Genomic DNA, 24180 nt, shown 5'->3' on the forward strand with positions numbered 1-24180 from the left:
TCCAAAATTGTGAACCAAATAAGAAAATTTCTTACTGAAATAAAAAAAAATAATAAATTTAATTAAAATAAAATAAAAAGAAAGTTTCTTCTCAAATTTGTATTCTAAACCTTAAAAATATGCTCTTTAAATTCCTTAACCAGATCACAGCTGAAAATTAGAGTGATACAAATATAAAGAGAAACAGAAAACTTTAGCATCAAAAAGGCAGTAATTAAACATGAATTCCACAGAAAATAATCACAAACCGATGAGAGGAAGGAAAAATGATGACCAGTAACTATTTGTCCCTATGGTACAAACTAGTGATCACCGTCTGTCACTACAGTAAGTGCTCCAAGTAAGTAAATGATTTTTGAGATCTTGTTTTTTATAGTTTTGTCAGTTGTTTTTCCTTGCTACCTGCTTTTGCCTTCACACTTTATTACGGCCAGGAGACCCTAGAAAACCTGTTTGCACCATATCTAAACTACAAGTAAGCAAGTGCTAAAGGTGCTCCCCTCTGAATAAAATAAGTTTGGATGCAAAGGTTGACATTTTTATTGTCAGCTCGGAGGCTTCTAAATGCTTTCTCCTTGATCATTGGACTATGCTCCAAATAACTGAAAATGATATACATAATCTCCGGGTACAGTCAACCTGAGGGGTAGAGAGGGGAAAAAAGTGACTGAACAATAAATATATGGCATGTAGCTCAGTTACGTTAATCAGACAAGACTAAATGTGTCTATATAGAAACAGAAATCTATGTATTCACGTACAGAGTCTGGACCAAACTGCTGACGTTCCTGTAAGAATGGAACAGGACTGGGGGTTGGGGCATATAGGACTGAGAGGACATCTACCTTTTTTACTTTATACAATTAATTCTGTATTCATTATGAACATGAATCTTAAGTAATCAAAACATCTTTTTAACATTTTTAAATAGCTGACTAGTGGATGTATGGAGAAAATAAGGCATTAATCTTGGAATAAAAGTGGCCTGTCTCCTAACAACTAGATTTACTGACCTCATATATTTCGTTTGATTTATAATACAGTCAGGTGGCAGGTAAAGAGCCCAGAAAAAGGTGAATTCCAACAGGAAGTCTGCTGGAAATGGGCTAAGTAATTAAGATAATACCCATTTAGAGAATCAAAGGTTGACTATTTCATAGGTTTCCAATGATAATGAGTTAAAGATCATATGTATTCAAGGTATTATGACAAGGATTCTCCAAACTAAATCTGAATGAAAGCCTCTTTTTATGCTGCTGCTAAGACCTAACCTTCACATAGTAAGGTCCTGAGACCATGGAAAAATTCCACAAATATGCTAAATATTCGCTGGAAGTTTACTAACACATTAATTTGCCCACACAATCTAAAACTGTATTACTTTAAATACAAATAACTCAAATTACTTAGTCTGGCATCATGATTAAAGCTTGTATCTATTATTCATGCAATAAGGTAAAATTAATTATTTCTCAGTTTCCCAATGTTTCTTTGTTCCATACTATCTCCAAATTCAAATCAAAAACATCAAAAAAGAACCTTAGATTGGAAAAAAAAAAAGACAAGGAATATACACATACGCTACATTTAATTTTTAAAAGGTGCTTACTTATTAGACTTTCTTCCTTTAAACATCTCAAGTTTTGCATCACAAAATAGCATTCTTAGATATTCAAAGTTTGTACCCAGATTTTATTTACACTAATGAGATTCAGTGCTATTCAGCAGACTTGGGACTTCTCAGACTATTCCACAACACTACAGGTTTCTGGCATGTAAGAATTTGTAACACTGCTGAGGCAATAACATAGAAATATCTTAGTTTCGAGGCTGGGGTAGAGGAATGAGAAAATGTACTAACTAGAGAACTAGCTGATCCCCAACCACCTTTGTTGCAACCTACTACTTAGAGCTGTTGTGAATTCTACACACTTGAGATGCACCAAGATTTATCCTTTTGGAATAGCAAACAACTACTGTCGTTGTTAATAATTCTAGAAGATAGTTCTATGTCATATGACCGTGTTCATTCATGAAGGATTACTACAAAATAAGCTGGCAGGCACCCTCAGCACTCAGATCCCCCGACAGTCACAAGTGGATGGAAGAGAGCCGTTCCCATACCTGCCCTTCAGGTTCTCAAGTTCCCTGTGATGCAACATGCTCCGCATGTGTTCGTCCATCTCCTTCAAAATTAAAGAAAGCAGATTAAACTAAGGGGCATTGCTTTGGGAAAAGAAATTCCTCTGTTTCTATTCAATCAACAATCGGGGTTCAAGTTCTTTGTCTCAGAAGTGTTTGTCCTGGTTTCTCTTCTCAATTCAATATTGAAATCAGTTGCTCGTAATTCTTTAGCTATGTTTTTGACATTGTTTCATTCTTAAATAAAGGAATTATTAAGAAAAACCTATTGAAATGACTTTCCAAAAAGATCAGAAGTATATTGTCTTTAGGAGGCAAAAGATTTAAGAAAAACCTATGTGGGTTTATTAAATTCTATCCCAAACTAAAGAATTTACTAAAGTTATTTAAAAAAAGAACTCTGAAATCACTTAACTTCTCAACTATTTGGTTACTTTTCTCCATGCTCTCCCCACTCCACTGAGAGTTTCTCAAAAATAAGCTGCAACTCTTAATCAAGTCTTGGCCAGGGTGTGGCATACAGTTGTCAACATTCGCTGAATGAACACATGGATATATTAATTCCAGGTAGAAGTTATGGATATAACAGAACTTCCCTGTGGTTGGTCAGCAGTTTTCTAAAACTGCTTTGAACACAGCTCAATCATGCCTTCATCTGCACTGCCCACTCTCCCCCAACTGATTTGTTTGGTTCTAATGAAATGTCTGAAAATCTGCAAGGGTCTCCTGTACCTCCATCCCATCCTTAGTGGGAGGAAAATGGAATCTGTGGGAAGAGTTTCCACTTAAAAATGTGCACATACATGCACACACACCTCAAAAAACCAAAAAACCTGTAAATGTCTGTCCCTTTGTCATGGGGACATATATATAGGCAGCACGCCATAATTAGAGAATGGCTGTTCACATATATAATACAGGGTTTCTGTAATTGTTGAGTAATACTATTAACTGTGCTTAATAGTTAACTAAGTTAACTATTAACTTAAACTGTGTTTAAGTGCCTCAAACATTTCTTCAAATGAACTATAAAACACTGCTGCAGGAATATTACTAATTCCATAAGGATACAAGGATACACAGAAGCTAACTCACTTGTATTTATCATTGCTTGTTAAATGCCAAGTACGGAGCTAGGCATTGAAGGGATAGGTGTGAAAATATTCAGTCTTGCCCTTTCAGAGTCATAGATAATCAACTGGTCAAACTAGGACTCAGACCTTGAAATATCTGACACCAAAGCCAAGGTTTAAAATACCACGTCACACTGTAACCATTGAGTGCACTGAGATTTTTCATTATATACAATTCATTTGTCAAAAAGAATAAAACAGCCCAGTAACCTATTCTTACTTTAAATTATCTACTACAGTGTGACAAACAGCTTTGTGATTCCAAACACTTCCTTTAAATGACAATTTTACTGAAGACAACTATCATTTCCTTCTATCTGTATAAATGCTTCACTTGGAGGAGACACCTTTGCTTGTGACCCCTCCCCACCTACAACTGACTGGCCAGTAACCAGAATGAACACATACAGAGCTGAAAGCCCAATCAAATTAGTGACATAATCAATAATGAAAAAAAATCCATGAACAATATACAACACCTACTCAAATCATTATGAATCCTTTTGTTTGATCTTTAGAATCTAATCTAAGATTTACATATGCCAAATCCCCTTTTATTGAGTTAAATTTAAGCTGGTTCTGTTTCTTACAATGAAACCTTTCCGGATTTTATTCACTGAAATAAGTTATTCTCTGATATAAAAACCAATTCTGTATCCTATTTCAGTTACAAAAATATTACTATTCAAAATTTGTTTTAGGGTGATTTCTGATTATCTAAAACACTTCACAAATCTTTTCCTAAATTTATATGCAAAATTCTCTTCCACCTGGCTCTAAGGAATAAATGCAAAAAAGCTCAAGAATAAATGACCTGAGCTTTCAAAATAAGCTAGGTAATGTCCAAAGGTACAGAATTAAAGTAATATCCCCAAATGCTCAGTTACCAAGCTTCTATTTAGTTCTTGTAATATTAATGAGTAATCTCCTTTTTTAAAGAAAGGGGAGAAAGGAAATTTTTTTTAAAGATTTGGCAGTTGAACAAATTCATAAAACACTGAATAATACAAAAGAATTTTTTTTTAGTATTTTTAACTCCAGGGCTTCTCAGTCTTTCATAAATTAATGAACACCCAGCAGGGAGCCTGCTTCTGCCTCTGCCCCTCCCCCTGTTGGTGCTCTCCCTCTCTCTCAAATAAATAAATAAATAAACAAACATTTTTTTTAAGATTTTATTTATTTATTTGACGGACAGAGATCACAAGCAGGCAGAGAGAGAGGAGGAAACAGTCTTCCCGCCGAGTAGAAAGCCCGATGCGGGGCTCGATCCCAGGACCCTGAGATCATGACTTGAGCCCAAGGCAGAGGCTTAACCCACTGAGCCACCCAGGCATCCCTCAAATAAATAAATAAATAAATAATCTTTTAAAAATAAAATTGAAGTAAAAAAATTAGTGGGCATCAGAATACTCAGGGATGTAGTACACAGCTTTTCCCCACACCTAGAGCACTTTAGGTTCTTATTCTTCTCCACAGTATATTTGGAGAAATCAGGGTTACGCTAGTTTGGGAGACTAGCAGAAAGTACTGCTTCAAACATTAGTTGTTGATAATCAATCTAAAATTCAGTATCAGAGTTATCTCTTTTAATTAATCCATTTTGCTAATTCCCCAGACCACATCAACCTTAACACTTAAATCAAGTTGGAGAATTCCAACTCTTGATTTTTCATTATGATCCATGGAAAAATATGAAGAAATGAAAACATGTTTTAAACCAGAGTAGAGGGGCACCTGGGTGGCTCAGTCAGTTAAGCGTCTGCCTTCAGCTCAGGTCATGATCCCAGGATCCTGGGATCAAGCCCTGCCTCTGGCTCCCTGCTCAGTGGAGAGCCTGCTTGCTTCTCCCTCTCCCACTCCCTGTGCCTGTGTTCCCTCCCTTGCTCACACTTCCCCCCCAAATAAATAAAATCTTAAAAAAAAAAAAAAGAAGAAGAAGAAGTAGTAAGGATCCGGGATGCCTGGGTGGCTCACTTGGTTGGGCGGCTCAGGTCATGATCCCGGCATCCTGGGATCGAGTCCCACATCGGGCTCCTTGCTTGGCGGGGAGCCTGCTTCTCCCTCTGCCTCTGCCTGCCACTCTGTCTGCCTGTGCTTGCTCTCTCTCTCTATCTCTGACAAATGAATAAATAAAATCTTAAAAAAAAAAAAAGAAGTAGTAAGGGTCCTAGGTGATTCTTTTTTTTTTTTTTAAAGATTTTATTTATTTATTTGACAGAGAGAGATCACAAGTAGACAGAGAGGCAGGCAGAGAGAGAGAGGGAAGCAGGCTCGCCGCTGAGCAGAGAGCCCGATGCGGGACTCGATCCCAGGACCCTGAGATCATGACCTGAGCCGAAGGCAGCGGCTTAACCCACTGAGCCACCCAGGCGCCCCAGTGATTCTTATTAAATAAACAAACAAACACATAAACCAGAGTAGAAGAAATGCAGAAAGACTTAAAATGGCAAAATTATGAGATATCACTAGACAACGTTGCTACTCCATGAAAATCTGACACCACACTTCTGAATGTCAACCTATCCTTCTCACACCTTCTTAGTTTCCCATTTCCCCCCAATCTGAAAGGAGCCATAAGGAATTTTTACTTATTATAAATCTGCATAAACCCTGGTCAAAATTTTTAAAACTAGAAGAGTTCGGGGCGCCTGGGTGGCTCAGTGGGTTAAGCCTCTGCCTTCAGTTCAGGTCATGATCTCAGGGTCCTGGGATCAAGTCCCACATCAGGCTCTCCACTCAGCGGGGAGCCTGCTGTCCCCCTCTCTCTCTGCCTGCCTCTCTGCCTACTTGTGATCTTTCTCTCTCTGTCAAATAAATAAAAAAAAATTTAAAAAAAAATATGTGAGGGTGCCTGGGTGGCTCAGTGGTTTAAGCTGCTGCCTTCAGCTCAGGTCATGATCTCAGGGTCCTGGGATTGAGCCCCGCATCGGGCTCTCTGCTCAGCAGGGAGCCTGCTTCCCTCTCACTCTCTCTGCCTGCCTCTCTGCCTACTTGTGATCTCTCTCTGTCAAATAAATAAATAAAAAATCTTAAAAAAAAATGTGAACAATCTATTTAAAAAAAAAAAACCTAAAAGAGTTCTTTTACTTTTATAAAAGGCAGCCCCTATATTATTAAACATGATTTTAGAATCTCAACTGATTGTTCCATCACTAAAAGAAATCCTAAATTGGGGGGAAAAAATTCTCCCCAGCCTACTGGGTGGATCATAACTGAACCCCTAGTCTGGCATTCAACATATTTTATGACTGTCTGCACTTAAATTACAAATTCTATTGCAGTCCCACTATCCCCAGTACAAAACTGTCTTAATCAGATACTCCTTCGCATGAACTCCTAGAACTCTTAGACTCCATTCTACCTCTGCATCTCTGTACATGTTGTTATTCCACCTAAAATATCTGTCTTCTCTTTCTCTGAAACCATCTTACTCCCAAACATTTTTCCAGGTTCACTCAACCCCCGCCCGCTCCCCCTACCCAACCTAGCTCATGATAATTTTCCGAATTTTCAGTGACAATTCACAGCATCTTAAAAGCTTAGAAAACAATTTCTCAGTAGTTAAGCTAGCAGCACTACTTTGAAAGCAAAGGACAAAGGCAAGAAAAAATGAAAAGTGCGTTTTCCCTAACACGCAGATAAATTCTTTAAGCGCTTAAAAATGTGGTTTTTCTTTGAGCAACATCCCCACCTTGTGGACATCCAGGGTACTGTTAACACCACTTCTGCTCTGAGGAACTTTTCACAGGCAAAGGCAGAAAACAGAATGCAGGTACAGACAAAAAAAAAATGCTAATATCCTTAGCTCATCAGAAAGTAGTACAACGCCAAATAAACCAAATTTTAAGGTCTTTTCTCTGTAACTGGTATAACTAAAGTAGTTACCATTATCAACTTCTGAGTACCCTCAAATTTTGGGTAGAGATTTAATAATATAGTTACTGGCTTTATGAGGCACTAAAGAGAAAGAAATTGGCAGAATGAGACTCTGATATAGGAAATAAGCATAAATAAGACACTGCTAAAAGCTTTTACCATCTGCATAAATAAGACATTGTTAAAAGCTTTTACCCATCTACAAATTCCACATGTCTCTGGAAAAAAAAAAAAAGATCCGTCATACAGCCACAGATTCTCCGCCTTCTATGTATTACCTTTTTTGAGCTGTACACAATGTGGCACAATATGCATTTTCGTTCTCGTACCATAGTGACCAGATCTGAAGCACTCAACGTCACACCTGCAATGAGGAAGTAACATTTAGTAACCTTTCTCCCCCGGGATGACTTCTTAAGATTCCCCTTAACAGAGCTAAAAATCCCAGTCTTGCATCTCCCACACCTCCACCCTGTTTCTCCCAGTCTTCCCATCTTGGTGAATGAAAATTCAAGTTTTCTGGGTACCTAGAGCAAAAACTTTGGAAGTCAACCTTGATCCCTCTTTCTCACCCCATATCCACCCTCATCAGCAAATCTTGTCAGTCCCTGGTTATAGTACATCCCAAATCCAACCCCTCCTCACTATTGAGCTTACCTATCCGCTCACAAGCCACCAGCCTACTGCCTTGCCTCCCTAGTTCCACTCTTGTCCTCTTAGTCTATTCTCAAAACAGTAGCCAAGGATTCTCACAACAGGATTCTATTAAAATTTAAGTCAGGTCATTGTGCAAAAGCTTCCAACAGAATCCCATCTCACTCATACGACGTCCAGACCTTCCTTTGCCATGGGCCTCAAAATCTGCTTCCTCTCCCACTCTGACTCCATGCCCACCTCCCTGCCTCTATCACTTCATTCCTGTCACATGGCCCTCCTTGCTAGTCCTCGATCACAGCACGGATTCCCCACCTTAGGGTTTCTACATTTCCTATTCTCTCCACCTGTAACATGCTTCCCTAAGATGTCTTTATGGTCCTCATAGCTTATTCCCTCATTTCCATCAGTATCGGAAATGTGGCTTCACCAAGGAGGCCTTTCCTGACCTACACAATACTGTATTTTTTGCTCCCCATTCCTTCTATCCTCCTATTAACTGCTTAATTATTTTATTTTATTTATTTATAAATAAATAATTTTTTTTTTTTTTTTTTTTTTTTTTTTTTTTTTTTTTTTTTTTTGCTGCACAAAGCTTTATTGTTTCCATTTGGTCTGTGGCTTGGGAGAGAGCTCCAGGGTGGTTAAAGAGATGCGTGGCGGCTGCAGGAGGAGGCTCAGGCAGAAGACCTGACACCAGGGAGATACCAAGGGGTCCCTCAGAGGCTCCTGGGCTCGAGAGGCTCTTAGGCATGCTTGAGGGTGAGCCTTTGGAAGAGATACTTGCCCAGCCCAGCCAGCCTAGGAGTCATTCAACCTGCAAAGATCAGTTGGTGGTTGGCCATCTTCTAGGTGGGTTTCACCTGCTCGTTGAGGAAATGGCTAAGAAGTCCCAGAGATTAGCGTCTACATGGGCAAAACCCAAGCCATGCACATACAAAAGGGCCTTGTTCAGGTTCTTCTCCAGGACCACAGTGTCTCCCACAGTGTCCAAGGTTTCACCCCACTCCTCTAGGGACAGCTTCTACATGTCTTTTCAGAGGGCACAGCTGCCCACGTTCTGCATCGTCAGGAGATACCCTTCTCAGTCAACTGCAGAAGTGACAGCGTTACAACGGCATGGTCAAAATACAGGCCAGAGGGAAGGAGGTCTAAGAAGCCCGCACATACAGGTGGACCGGATGGTTGACAGCAGCCCCCACCTCGGTGGAATAATTCTGAAGAACTGGGAGCTCAGGTTTGATTGGCAATAAGGAGCTGAGCTCAAAAAACAGTGTTGGCTGGTCTTAGAGGCAGGGGATAGCTTAGAAGATGGTTCTGAAGGCTGGGATTGGAAATAAGCCCAAGCCACAAGAAGAGGACAAGGGGGAAAGAACAGAGGCCCAGCTGAGCACCCAACAACCAGCACCATCTGAAGCCATGTTGGGTGAGTGAGCCTTGTCAGTATTCTAAGCCCAGCTGCCAATGAGGGTCCCCAAGTGGGAAGACTTAAAGAGCAGGGCGCCTGGGTGGCTCAGTGGGTTAAGCCTCTGCCTTCAGCTCAGGTCATGATCTCAGGGTCCTGGGATTGAGCCCCACATCGGGCTCTCTGCTCAGCAGCCTGCTTTCCTCTGCCTCTCTGCCTACTTGGGATCTCTCTCTCTCTGTGTCAAATAAATAAATAAAATCTTAAAAAAAAAAAATACAAACTGTGTTTCTATTTAGTAAAGCCAAAGGCATCAACTCCTAGTAAATAAAGTCATATAAAAAATATTCTCTATCAACCTTTGAACCAAAGACTCCCTCTTTTTATTTAGTTTTCCTTTCACAAGCTCTGTTTTTTTCTAATCTGCATGAATTAAGTAAGTTCATTTTCATTTCTGTCAAAAACATCAAGAAATACAACTGCTAGCAAAGCATTTAATCAATAAAGAAGACCTAGTATTTAAGCACTACGTTGATGGGATTTCAGCCAAAGACAAAGGAATTTTAACTTCTATATCCTTAGTCTGAGTTAATACATGATTTCCATCAAGCTTTCTGAAATACTCAAATTAGCCACAGCTTTCTAAATGGGAACCACTGCTCTCTTTAAAGGTCTTAACAAGGGGACACCTGGATGACTCAGTAGATTAAGTAACTGACTCTTGATTTCTGCTCAGATCATGATCTCAGGGTCTTCTGTCGGGTCTTGTTTGGGATTCTCTCTCTTCCCCTCCCCCTGCTCCTCCTGCACTAGCTTGCTCATTCACGTGCTCTCTCCCTCTCTCACTCACTCTCTTAAAAATCAATAAAAATAAAAAATAAAGGTCTCGGGGTGCCTGAGAGCCTCAGTGGGTTAAAGCCTCTGCCTTCGGCTCAGGTCATGATTCTGGAGTCCTGAGATTGAGCCCCATGTAAGGGCTTTCTGCTCAGCAGGGGGCCTGCTTCCTCACCCCCCACCTGACTCTCTGCCTACTTGTGATCTCTGTCTGTCAAATAAATAAAATCTTTTTTTAAAAAAATAAAGGCTTTAACAATTATTAGAAGCCAAGGAAATAGAAACCACCCAACTCTGTAATCTCGAAGTGCTTGAGAGGTTACAAGTCAAGTAAGTGTAAATAAACAATTCAACTACTGCTGTCCTTACTTTAACCAACTTGCGTTTTCCTCCCGTATCACTTAAAAATACCCACTACGAAATCTTTCAAATTTTCTCCAAACAACTATGAGAAATAGCTGATATTTCTTAGCTATAATAGCCTTAAAATCCTATAATAAGTACCTTTTCTCAACATCCTAATTACTATTCTGTCAATACAATTACCATGTTGGTGGGCAAAAACCCTATTATTAATTCTTTTCCTTCAGATTCTTGTATTTAGTCTTCAAGTCCTAATTGATTTCTATTTTTCATTTTTGCTATCTCTTCTTCAATGGGATAAGCCTTCAAGGCCTTACATCTATTCTTCCTTCACCCAACTGCTCCACCCATTAAAGATTCTTGCCTTGACTCCTGCCCCCAATATATAAAGTTCTAAACCCAAGCAGTACAACAGAATCATCCACATAACTTACTAGTAAAAAGAAATACAGTTGTGAAGGCAGAATTATTGCCCTGTAATCTCCATTTTTGTACTTCACTATGCTCTCCCCATCCCTATGCAAGGGTAGTCACTCAAAAGTGACTTAAATAGGTCAGAAAGACACACTTCCAAGTAATCACTATCTGATAATACTGTAGCCCATCTCAAATATCAATGTTATAATATTTCTCCAAACATTTATTATGTAACTCAAGGCTGGAAAACACTGTTTAATAGTGTCAGAGAACTTTATGTGAAACATTGTCACTATCTCATTTATTGTTCAAACACCCAGCAATACAAGTAAGTGCAGGCTGTCTGATGGTAGGTTATATCTGAGCTTCCCGACCTTACCATAAGGAAGGGATCAGTCTTTTTATAAATCTCTTAAAATTCATTACGGTAAAACAAGTAATACTTAAGATATTTGAACTGTGACTTAGTTAAAATCAACTCAGACTCTCCAGGACAATCATATACTGTAAAACTGTGAAGAAGAAAAAAAAGCTAGAGGTGTCTGGCTGGCTCAGTCAGAGGAGCATGTGACTCTTGATCTTGGGGTCATAGGTTTGAGCCCCACGTTGGTGTAGAGGTTACTCAAATAAATAAAAACTCTAAAGAAAAAAACAAAGCTTAATTATTGAGTTGAGTGGTACTCAAATTAGAATCCCTTCTCTAAATCCCACAGAGAACTTCCGGTGCCTCCACCTCCACCCTGACAAAAAACTAACAGATTTCTGATGAGCAAGACTGGGCAAGAGAAAGACAGTACTCAGCGACAGAACAAATTTTTGCCACTACCCCTAGGTTGCCCAGAAGGTTATGGAGCAAAGATACGTCTATCACTTCTGGGAGGTCCTCACTTTGGTCAGTGGGCCTCCCAACAAAGTTTCAAGGCTCCCAGCTAAGGAAGGAGTAAGCTGGTAACAGAGGTCAGAAAGTATTTTCTCTCAACTTTCAAAGGCTTATTCTGGGTAGCTGTCATATTTGCTAGTTCTAAGTTCTGGCTGCCTCCTGTTTCCCAAGGCAAGTGATTGGTGGTTTCCTGCATTCAATATCACTGATCGAGCATAAGCTTATCAGCATTTTACTCACTGGCATTCCCACTTTTTATATTATCTGCCCTAACACAACACTTATCAAGAGTTCATGTACCAATCACTCTTTTTTAATAAGCACAGGGCTAACACAAAGAGCAGAAGTTAAGGCTGTGACCAGAAAAAGGCATTAAAAGTTGTGCCCCTCAAAATGAAGCTGTTCACACTGTCCATCAGCAGGCAAGGAAATGGGACAGGGTGGCCCACTGATCCCTTAACTCAGAATTAGAACTACTGCCAGGTTCCAATTCTTTACTAAATTCTGGAACTTGGCAAGCATTGTACCTTACAGGGAGAAGTGACAGAAAGAAAGTAGGATAGTACTTGATACTTAGGATAGTAGATGAGACAGTAAAATACTAGCAAATGTCGTCATCATGAAACAGACTAAGTTTTAAGCCCAAAGATAGCTTGTATAAACACTTTTTAAAAAGTATAACTTGGTAGCTTGTTGCATTTATTTAACTATTTTTTTTAAAGATTTATTTATTTATTTGATAGACAGAGATCACAAGTAGGTAGACACGCAGGCAGAGAGAGAGGAAGGGAAGCAAGCTCCCTGCCCAGCAGAGATCCCGATGTGGGGCTCGATCCCAGAACCCCAGGATCATGACCTGAGCCGAAAGCAGAGGCTTTAACCCACTGAGCCACCCAGGCGCCCCTTATTTAACAATTTAAAAAGTTTTTATTCCTGTACTCAATATATCTTTCATTGATATTAAAATTTAAAATGCAAAAAAAAAATTTTAATTCCATGACATGAAATTTAAAATTCTGTGGCATGGAGATACGTTCATTACTGCTTTCTACCCATGGACCCTGCCAAGTCTCCCCTCCCACTACTGTCGTGTCTAAGTCAGTCTCCCCAAAACCCTGACCAGCCGCAGAAGCTCTTCATCAGAGGGTTGAGCTTTGAAACAACTGATGAGCATCTGAGCGGCCATTCTGAGCAATGGGGAAAGCTTAGAGTCTGTGTGGTTAATGAGAGATCCAAACACCAAGCTCTCCAGAGGCTTTGGGTTTGCCAGGTATGCCACTGTGGAGGAAGTGGATGCAGCCATGAACGCAAGCCCACACAAGGTGGATGGAAGAGTTGTGGAACCAAAAAAGGCTGTCCCAAGAGAAGGGTCTCAAAGACCCAGTGCCTACTTAACTGTGAGAAAGATTTTTGTTGGTGGCATTCAAGAAGACAATGAAGAAATCATCTAAGGGATTATTTTGGACAGTATCAGAAAACTGAAGTGACTGAAATCATGACTCACCAAGGCACTGGCAAAAAGAAGGGCTTTGCTTTTGTAACACTTGATGGTCATGATTCTGTAGACAAGATCGTCATTCAAAAATCCCATGCTGTGAATGGCCCCAACTTTGAACGAAGGAGAGCCCTATCTCAGCAAACGATGGTTAGTGCTTCATTCCAAGAGGCTGAAGGTTCTGGAAACTGTGGAGGTGGTTTTGATGGGAATGACAACTTTGGTCGTGGAGGACACTTCAGCAGGCAACGTGGCTTTGGTGGTGGTAGAGGTGGTGGTGGATACGGTTGCAGTGGGGGATGGCTGTGACAGATTTGGTAATGAAAGCGGCAGCTTCGGAGGTGGTGGAAGTTATAATGATTCTGGTGGTTACAACAATCAATCCTCAAATTCTGGAGGTAGAAGCTCTGGCCCCAAGGCGGTGAAGGTCAGTACTTTGCGAAACCACAAAACCAAGGTGGCTATGGTGGTTTCAGCAGCAGGAGTAGCTACAGCAGTGGCAGGAGGTTTTAATCACTGCCAGGACAGAGTTTAGCAGGAGAGAAGAGCCAGAGAAGTGACAGGGAAGTTACAGGTTACAACAGATTTGTGAACTCAGCCAAGCACAGTGGTAGCAGGGCCTACCTGCTGCAAAGAAGCCATGTTTCAGACAATACTCATGTGTACAGACAAAAAAAAACTGAGGACTCTCATTGTGACTAATTGTATAACAGGTTATTTTTGTTTCTGTCCTATGGAAAGTGTAAAGCATTCCAACAATGGGTTTTAATGTAGTTTTTTTGGTTTGGGTTTTTGTTTGTTTGTTTGTTGTTGTTGTTGTTTTTAATTTATTCTGACAGAGAGAGATCACAAGTAGGCAGAGAGGCAGGCAGAGAGAGAAGGGGAAGCAGGCTCCCGGCCGAGCAGAGAGCCCAATGCGGGGCTCGATCCCAGGACCCTGAGATCATGACCTGAGCTGAAGGCAGAGGCTTTAACCCACTGAGCCACCCAGGCACCCCTATTTGTTTGTTTTAATGTAGTTTTTGGTGGTTTGACTGCTAAGTGTAATAGTCTAATCATGATGCTTAATAAATGTGTCTTTAAAAAAAAAAATTCTAGGGGTGCCTGGGTGGCTCAGTGAGTTGGGTGTCCGGCTCTTGGTTTCAGCTCAGGTCATGATCTTAGGGTTGTGGGATGGAGCCCCATGTAGGGCTCCATGCTCAGCAAGGAGTTTGCTTGGGATTCTCTCTCTCCCTCTCCTCTTCCACTCCTCCCATGTGTTTGCTCACATGTGCTCTCTCTAAACAAATAAATAAATCTTTAAAAATAAAAATAAAAATTCTGTGAATGAATTACAATCACTGCAAGCAAATGAGTGAGTCTAGCTAACTGCCCAACACCTCCTCAAAAAGCTTAGCCGTTCTCCATGCATCTTGTTGGTAACAAAACATTCAATAATCTTCAACTACTTTATATAAATAGGACTATAATAGCAATCATGTTCATTATTTCTTCCTTTTATAAAATCGTTAATCATTGACTACAGTCCTGGTGTAATACAGTAAAGCATTTACTTCAGCATTTCGATATGGATAGCTTCCTAAGTGCCTCTGTCATATACTTAAAAAAAAAAGTATACTTAAGTCTCTGAGGGCAACCCCTTTTGGTCCCCTCCCTCCTTGGGAGCTTTATACTAACACTTTGCTGTCGCTCAGTAAATCTTGCTTTGCTGCCCACCACCCCGTCTGATCTACCTTCTCATTCTTCAAAGTGGCGTGACCAAGAACCGTGGGCACCAGAAAAAAAATCCTGCAACACTAATGGGGGCTCATCCAGGATATCCACCATCGTTAAGGACAACTAACCAATAAAGGACATCAAACTCCAAATGGTAGTGGTTCAGATGGAGCCTCACGTGGAAGTCAAACCAAACATCTATAGGGGACCCCCTGATCTGGACAAAAGGAACGCTGACTGCCACCCCATCCAACGTCCCTGTGACCAGCAGGAAGGAGTTAAGATCAGTCGTCACCCTTCTTCCCTAATGGCAGTTAGGGTTACCTCTTCGGCAGGGAGAATGATGACAGGTAACTGGAAGGCAGGCAGGGACAAGGGTGTCCCTGCCCTAAGAGGAAACCACCCTTAAAAGGATTTTACACCACCCTTTCCCATATGATAGACAGATGACAAAAACCTGACTGGATGACAGGTACAGGGAAGATTAATCAGACAGATTAAAACAGCCCGCCAACAGGCCCATAAAAACCCCAACACTTAGAAACTTGGGTGGCAACCACTTCAGGTCCCCTCCCTCCTTGGGAGCTTTGTACCATCACTTTGCTATCACTCAAAAATCTTGCTTTGCTGCCCACCAAAACAAGGTTTTAAAGTCTCTGAAAATGTCACCATATATTTTATCAGATTTTAGAGAGCAATTTATGTGCTGCAAAAGTAGCAATACTGCAAATTTTGGAATTTGCAAAAAATGCTCAACATCACTCTATTAATGTCGAAAGTCTAATGTTCACTAAAAGCTCACATAGGGGCGCTGGGGTGGCTCAGTCACTTAAGTGTCTGACTCTTGGTTTCAACTCAGGCCCTGATCCCATGGGTTGTGGGATGGAGATATGGGGCCATCAAGCCATGGAGCGCAGGCGCTCTCTCTCAAATAAACAAAAAATTTTTTTCTTAAGATTTTGTTTATTTGACAGAGAGAGAGTGAGAGAGCACAAGCAGGGGGAGTGGGAGAGGTGGAGGGAGAAGCAGACTCCCCGCAGGGACCCTGGTGCAGGGTTCCATCCTGGGACCCCGAGATCATGACCTGAGTTGAAGGCAGGTGCTTAACTGACTGAGCCACCCAGATGCCCCTCAAATAAATAAATCTTTAAAAAAAATTTTTAAATTAAAAAAATTAAAACTCTCGAAGCCATGCTTCCCAACGCCCCGGCTCTGCTCTGCTAGCTCGGCCCGCCCGCCCGCACCCACCATGGCTACCATTCAGCAGCTGGTAGGAAGATGGCGCTTAGTGGAGAGCAAAGGCTTTGACGAATACATGAAGGAAGTAGGAGTGGGAATGGGTCTGCGAAAAGTGGGTGCAATGGCCAAACCAGATTGTATCATCTCTTCTGATGGCAAAAACCTCACCATAAGAACTGAGAGCACTTTGAAAACAACCCAGTTTTCATGTAACCTGGGAGAGTAGTTTGAAGAAACTACAGCTGATGGCAGAAAAACTCAGACGGTCTGCAACTTCACAGACGGCGCGTTGGTTCAACATCAGGAATGGGATGGGAAGGAAAGCACAATCACAAGAAAATTGGAAAATGGGAAATTAGTGGTGGAATGCGTCATGAACAATGTCACCTGTACTCGGGTCTATGAAAAAGTAGAGTAAAAATTCCATCATCATTTTGGATAGGAATTAGCTGTGAGGATAAATAAGCTCAGTTCAATGAGCAAATCTCCATACTGCTTTTTTTTTTTTTCCATTACTGTGTTCAGTTATCTTTATCACAAACATTTTACATGCAACTATTTCAAAGTGTTGATTTAATTAGGATCATCCCTTTGGTTAGTAAATAAATGTGTTTGTGCTAAAAAAAAAAAATTAAAACTCTCATGCACAGTGTGCATGAGGCAGTGAGTGATACAGCCAACATCTCAGCAGGTAGGTAGTAAAAAAATTAAGGCTTAGACAAAATTTGGTACTATTCAAAAGTTCAGCATTCCAACAGCTTGGAAATTTCCCCAGGGCTCAAATTTAACTTGAAACTGCCAACGTAAAAAGAACAGTCACATAATACACTCCTAAATGGTCTCGGCATCCTCTCTCAAACTATTCTCAAGTAATCCTGTACATTTCTAACCTTTACACTGTAGCAGGAGAAATCTCTTTAAAATACAAATCTGTTCATAATATTCCCTTTTGTCCCTATACTGTAGTTTAGAAAATTTCAAGCACAAAAATGCTGAAAAAATCTCATAGTGAATATCCCACACCCAGTTTCCCATATATCCCTGTATCTACCACCTAGATGCTACCATTAGCAATTGACTATATTTGTTTTATCAGACAGATACCTATCCATCTATCCTTAATCACTTTGTCATAGTGTACTATGGTTTGTTAGTAGTTTGCCCAGAATTATATGGTGTCTCTGTTCATAGGGCACACTTCTGCAATTTTCTTTGAAATCTGTAATGTCTTTATTAGGTTTTAGTTATTGGAGTTATGCCAGCCTACTGAAATGAGTTTGGAGGTGACTCCCCTTTGTCTGTTTTCTGTAATTTTATATAAGATTGATGTTATTTCTCCTTTAAATACTTGATAGAACTCATCAATCAAATCATTATGGCCCTGAGTTTTCATTATGGGAATTTTTTTTTAAATCATTATTCCATTTCTTTACTATAAGCTTCTTCAGATCTTGTTTCAACTTGTGACAGCTTTAGTATACAGCTATTTTCAAGAAACTGTCCAGTTTTGTTGGCACATTTTTTGGTATAAGGTTGCCTACAATATCTTCTTATCGTTCTGGTAAATCCCTTTCATTCCTGATACTAGTAATTTGTGTTCTGACCAGTGTATCTATGGATTTAGCAACATTATTGATTTTTTCAAAGAACCAACTCTGACTTTGCAATTTTGTGTATTGTTTGTCTTTCTCTATTTTACTGATTGCTTCTGTTGTCTTCATTCTTTCCTTCTATATACTTTGGGAGTATCTTGCTCTCTACTAGCTTCATAAGGTAGAACTTCAGACCATTGTCTTTAAACCTTTCTTTTCTAAAATAGGTGTTTAAAATTATAAACTTCCCTCTACACATTCCATTAACTGCATCCTATAAATTTTTAAAGCAATTTTAAAAAGAGAGAGAGAGAGAGAGAGAGAAGGAACACAAGCAGGGGGAGTGGGAGGGGGAAAGCAGGCTCCCTGCCAAGCAGGAAGACTGACGTGGGGCTCCCTCCCAGGACCCTAGGATCATGACCTGAGCCAAAGGCAGATGCTTAAGGACTGAGCACCTAAAGCGCCCCTTTAAAGCACTTTTTAATAAACTATTCTAGGATAGTTTTAGACTCATAGAAATTGCAGAAATAGTAAAGTACCCTATACCCCACTCCCAGTTTCCCATATTATTGACATCTTGCATTAGTAAAAAATAGCCTGTCATAATTAAAAAATGGATATTGATACATTATTATTAATTGAAGTCCTTATTTTATTTCCTCACTTTTTACCAAGTATCCTTTTTCTCTTCCAGGATCTCAACCAGGATATCACATTACATTTGGTTGTGATGTATCCTCAGCCAGGATCCTCTTAGCTATGACCGTTATCTCACAAATTTTGATGCCCCATTTTCATCATCCAGTTCAAATTTCTTTCTCTCTTGTGATTTCTTCATTCATACATAGGTTTAGAAGTTTCAGGACTTTTCAAGTATGTGTGGGTTATTTCAGACATCCTGATTTCTACTTTAATCCTATCTCGACCAAAGAACATATTCTGCATTATTTCAATCCTTTCAAATTTATTAAGACTTGATTCACAGCCCAGCATTTGGTAAGTATACTTGGGAAAAGAAGTATATTCTGTGGTAGTCAGGTGGAGATCTATACTTACTTTTTTTTTTAATTATTATTATTTTTTTATTTTTATTTTTTTATACTTACTTTTTTGTTTGTTTAGTTGTCTATCAGTTGTTGAGAAGAGTGCCAAAATCTCTGATTGTTGTCTATTTCTTTTTTAAATTTTATCCATTTTTGCTTGATGTATTTGAACCTCTGTATTACACACACGTTTATGATTATGTCATGAATTGACCTTTTTATCATTATGAACGACTCCCTTAACTCTAGCAACACACTTTACCTTGAACTCTACTTTATCTGATATGAATATAGCCACTCCAGCCTTCTTATGCTTACCGATGAAAACATGTATCTTTTTCCATGCATTTACTTTTTAAGATTTTATTTATTTGACAGAGATCACAAGTAGGCAGAGAGGCAGGCAGAGAGAGAGGAGAAAGCAGGCTCCCCGCTGAGCAGAGAGCCTGATGGGGGGCTCAATCCCAGGACCCTGGGATCATGACCTGAGCCGAAGGCAGAGGCTTTAACCCATGGAATGACCCAGGTACCCCTCCATGCATTTACTTTTATCCAATCATGTCTGTATGCAGACATGATTGGATAATAATATCTCTGATTCAAAGTATCTAGTCCAGATAACCTAATCAGATAATCTGAATCAGATTACCTATTCCATTAAACTAAATTAAATTGATGGTTGGATTAGGCCTACCATTATTTCTGTTCAGCTGTACCTCTATCCTCTTTTGGATTATTTACTTTTTTACTAGCTTTTTAGCAACACTTCAATCACATTTTTTCCTTAGTGAGTGCTCTAAGAATTACAAACTACATCCTTCTCATTTTACACTTAATAGTTTGCCTCTTCACATAATATATACAAATCTTGCGCCCATATAGGTTCATTTACCCCCATCTCCCATTCCATGCTTTACCGTATAGTTTTTATTTATTTTTTTAAAGTTTATTTATTTATTTGACACAGAGAGATCACAAGCAGGCAGAGAGGCAGGTAGAGAGAGAGGGGGAAGCAGGCTCCCTGCTGAGCAAAGAGCCTGATTTGGGGCTTGATCCCAGAACCCCAAGATCATGATCTGAGCAAAGGCAGAGGCTTAACCCACTGAGTCACCCAGGTACCCTTACTGTATAGATTTTATATCTACATTATGTGATAATCTCCACAAGATGCTTCTTTAAAATTATTTGAACAGTTGTATATGTTGTTTTAAGAAAAAAGGGAAAGATTAATATCTATCACATATTTACCATTTCTGATGTTCTTCATTTCCTTATGATTCAAGTTTCCACCAGGTATCATTTCCCTTCAGACTGAAGAACTTCAGCATTTCTTGTAGTGCAAGCCTGCTAGCTATGAATTCTCTTGGTTTTCTTTTATTTGGTATTTCATTTTCATTCTTGAAGGCTATACTACTGAATCTGGAATTCTGGACTGTAAAATTTTTCTTTCAGCATTTTAATTATTTTCTTTTTTTCTTTTTTTTTTTTAATATTTTATTTATTTATGTGACAGACAGAGACCACAAGGGCAGAGAGGCAGAGAGAGAGAGAGGAGGAAGCAGGCTCCCTGCAGAGCAGAGAGCCCGATGCGGGGCTCGATCCCAGAACCCTGGGATCATGACCTGAGCTGAAGGCAGAGGCTTTAACCCACTGAGCCACCCAGGCGCCCCAGCATTTTAATTATTTTCTATTCTCTCTGGCCTTTATGATTACCCTTCTGTATGCAACATGGCTTCTTCTGGATTTTTCCTTTGATTTTTGGCTTTCAACAGTTTGATTATGAAGTACCCAGTCATGGATTTCTTGTTCTGGATTTTTCCTTTGATTTTTGGCTTTCAACAGTTTGATTATGAAGTACCCAGTCATGGATTTCTTCAGTTTTAAACCTGTGGTTTGCATGGTTTTGTCTTTATCTTTACTGGGATTTGCTGAGGTTAGTGAGTCTGTCAATTTATGCCTTTCACTAAATTTGGGAAATTTTCAGCCATTATATTTGCAAGTATTGTTTCTTTCCCATTATTTCACCTCTCCTTCTGGGACTTTAATTACTTTATGCTGAATTTTTTTATACTGCCCCCAGGTCCTTGGGAATATGCTACTCCTTTTCCCCCTTTTACACTTCTTCTGCTCTTCATACTGAATAATTTCTACTAATCTTTAATTTCATGGATTCTTTCCTTAGTCATCTCTATTCTGCTTTTAGCCCATCCACTTTATTTCCAGTATAATATTTTTCAACTTTAGAATATCCACTTGATTATTTAATATTCACTCTCTATGAACATTTTCCTACGCATCACTTTCCTTTTCTTTATTAGTAATAGTTACAAAAGCTTCAAATACTTTCCTACTAATTCCATTATTTGAGTATCTTCAAGTCAGTCTCTGTAGATTGTCTTTTAACTCGAAGTTACATTTCCCTGATCCTTTGTATATAAGTAATTTTGGAATATATGCTGCAAGTTGTAAATGTTATGTTGTGGAGGCTCTGGATTTCTTTATATTCCTCTGAAGAGTATTTTTACTTTATTTTTGTTTTAGTAGGTATCTAAATTGGTTGACTCAAACTTCAAACTCTGTATCTTAAGTAGATGAAATATCAATTTAGTTATTTTATCCTTAGCTGATCTTCTTGGAATCTGCTCTGTACATGCACAGCTCAACAGTCTGCCAAGATTTGGGTAGAGTTCATTCACAGAGTTTGATGCTTCTCTATGTTCTAGGATTCTTCTCTCACTTCCCAAAAGCTATCTCTGCCTTGAGCCTTAACTTTTGTTAAGGCCAAAAACACCGCAAGTTTATTTCAGAATTTTAACTGTCCTACCTGGCACAGACTGGGGTCATGAAAATGGGAAATCATGCCCATGTTCTCTTCCTCAAGTGTTAATTCCCTTCTAGAATCTGCTTGCTCTGGGTAACCCCAGTGATCTTAGTTGTATTACGTACTTCTGATCTAATAACTGGTGTATGTGACTATTTCTGAGGCAGGGAGTAGAGCAGCAGTTCTCAGACCCATACCCTTCTTTTTTCTAAAACATTATGGGAATTTTCATTCTTACATAAATATGAGGGATTAATATAATACTCCCCACTGTGCTCATCAACCAGCCTCCCTAATTGTCACCACACAATTTTTCTTTCAAGAGATATATATATATATATATATATATATATATACCTTTTTTTAATCATAAATATTTTGTAATATCTCCCATTCTTAAGGAAACGAAATTCAGGGCGCCTGGGTGGCTCAGTTGGTCAAGTGTCTGCCTTCGCTCAGGTCATGATCCCAGGATCTTGAGACTGAGTCACACATCTGGCTCCCTATTCAGGGGAAGTCTGCTTCTTCCTCTCTCTCTCCCCCCACTCGCAGTGTGCACTCTCTCACACACGTGCATGCTCTCAAATAAAAATCTTTAAAAACAAGAAATTCAGAGCTACTGCAATTTACTTACACAAGTAAAATTTAAAACATCCATATAATGTGCTATTACAAAAAAGTAGTTTATCATAAAATAATATGTATTTCAACATGTAAAGGCTTGGACATGACTAGATTAGATGATGTAAGATTATGAATGTGACAACTACAAATACAGGCTGATGTAGACATGTTATATTGTTGATGCAAATACCAGGAATAGCAATGCTGTGATATGATTTTCGAAAATAGGGGCCAACTCTTTATAAACTTTCTAAAATAAAGAAAGCACAATCACGTGATTTACATAGTAACTATGCTTTAGGCAAAAACAAAAAAAAAATATGTGTAAAACAAATTGGGTCTAGGTCATACGATCATAACCAGATTTTTTACCTACATGAACATCTTCTGAAACATTTGAAAGTGATGCAAAATGTGTAATAATTTTTACCATATAGGTTAGGGATGTCCTTTACATTGCAGGATGTCCAACATCCCTGATCTCCATCCACTAAAGTCAGTGTCATCCTCTCAATGATTCTGAAAGCAAAAAAACCACCCCCCCCAAAATTTCCAAACCTCCTCAGCAGATGATCTCAAACTCATTAAAAAACACTTCATTAGGATAAAGGAAGACAGTAAGATCTCTACAGCCAGAGTGCCTGTGCTTGAAACCTGGCTCTATCACTTACTAGTTCTGTGTGATCTTGACCAAGTAATTTAATATTTCTGTGCATTCATGAAATAAAAATATTATTAGTATCAATGTCATAGAGTTGTTATGAGAAATAAATTTAAAAATCCACATGAAGTGTTTGGCACAGAGCAGGTACTAAATCTTTGCTAGTCATAAATATAATGATTTGCTTTTTTTTTTTTTTTAAAGATTTTATTTATTTATTTGACAGAGAGAAATCACAAGAGAGGCAGGCAGAGAGAGAGGAAGGGAAGCAGGCTCTCCGCTGAGCAGAGAGCCTGATGTGGGACTCGATCCCAGGACCCTGAGATCATGACCTGAGCTGAAGGCAGCAGCTTAACCCACTGAGCCACCCAGGCGCCCCAATGATTTGCTTAATGACTGCCTCTCCCAATAGAGGATAAGCTCCTTGACAGCTAGCAGAAATGCCTGTTTTGTTCATCATTTTATTCCTATGACTTGCAACACCATCTGGTATAGCGTAAGTACTCAATACTGTTGAATGAATGAACACAAGTTAGCAAAGACATTTGGAATATAAACAATAAAAACTGGAGTATAACCCTCAATAGTATTATTTTAGGTTATGCTACTAAGATACTTCTATTTAAGAAGGTCAAAATTCATCCTAGTGGCATATACATAAACATGCAGAGTATCTATAATGGGATACCCAAGGAACTATAACAGTTATTGCCTCTGGGAAAAAAAGGGAGGGTGTGCAGACTTTCATTAGAGACTCTTTTGTACTTTTCAAAAAATTAAACAATAATACACATATAGTTTTAATTTTTTTAAATTTTTTTTTACTCATAGTATTTTTTTAAACATCGAAGACTTTAGGCACAAGAACCAAGACTGCATAACGTTTTTTTTTTGGGTGCTCGCTTCGGCAGCACATATACATAACGTTTTTTTGGAACTTTTTTTGGAACTCCAGAAAACATCAAGAGTTTTGACTTGCACACATACTTTGAACTTTCAAAATGGCTCATTATAGACTATCACATTACAGAGATCTATCCCATTTACTGATATTCCAAAATGTCTAATATCATTAGATACTGATTACCTGTCCAAAAAGATAGAAGGGACCAGTAACATAACTTGTGGGAGTAATAACAATTTTACATTTATATACCAGTTTACAGTTTACAAAATATGGTGGAAAAGTATGACCTTGGAAGTAGATTATACCACTTAGAAGTAGCATAAAATGAGATACTACCACCTACTTATCAGGGATTCAGTTTAAATAAGCAGCAGCCTG

General features: G+C 39.1%; 1 protein-coding gene and 2 pseudogenes across 3 annotated transcripts in view; 2 read left to right on the plus strand and 1 right to left on the minus strand.

Moving 5' to 3' along the window:
- ZNF106 (zinc finger protein 106) overlaps window positions 1-24180 on the minus strand; it is a 65480-nt gene that overhangs the window by 36357 nt on the left and 4943 nt on the right. For all 3 annotated transcript variants that reach the window (XM_046008379.1, XM_046008378.1, XM_046008377.1), the window contains exons 2-3: window positions 7430-7515; window positions 2125-2186 (exon numbers count right to left, since the gene is read on the minus strand). In XM_046008379.1, the coding sequence (XP_045864335.1) occupies window positions 2125-2186; window positions 7430-7483 (116 nt within the window). In that variant the 5' untranslated portion in view covers window positions 7484-7515. The remainder of the gene's footprint in view (window positions 1-2124; window positions 2187-7429; window positions 7516-24180) is intronic.
- LOC123943586 lies at window positions 12759-13712 on the plus strand (annotated as a pseudogene).
- On the plus strand, window positions 16165-16771 carry LOC123943895 (annotated as a pseudogene).

The sequence above is a fragment of the Meles meles genome, chromosome 6 (assembly GCF_922984935.1).
Source record: "Meles meles chromosome 6, mMelMel3.1 paternal haplotype, whole genome shotgun sequence".
NCBI classification, from domain to species: domain Eukaryota; kingdom Metazoa; phylum Chordata; class Mammalia; order Carnivora; family Mustelidae; genus Meles; species Meles meles.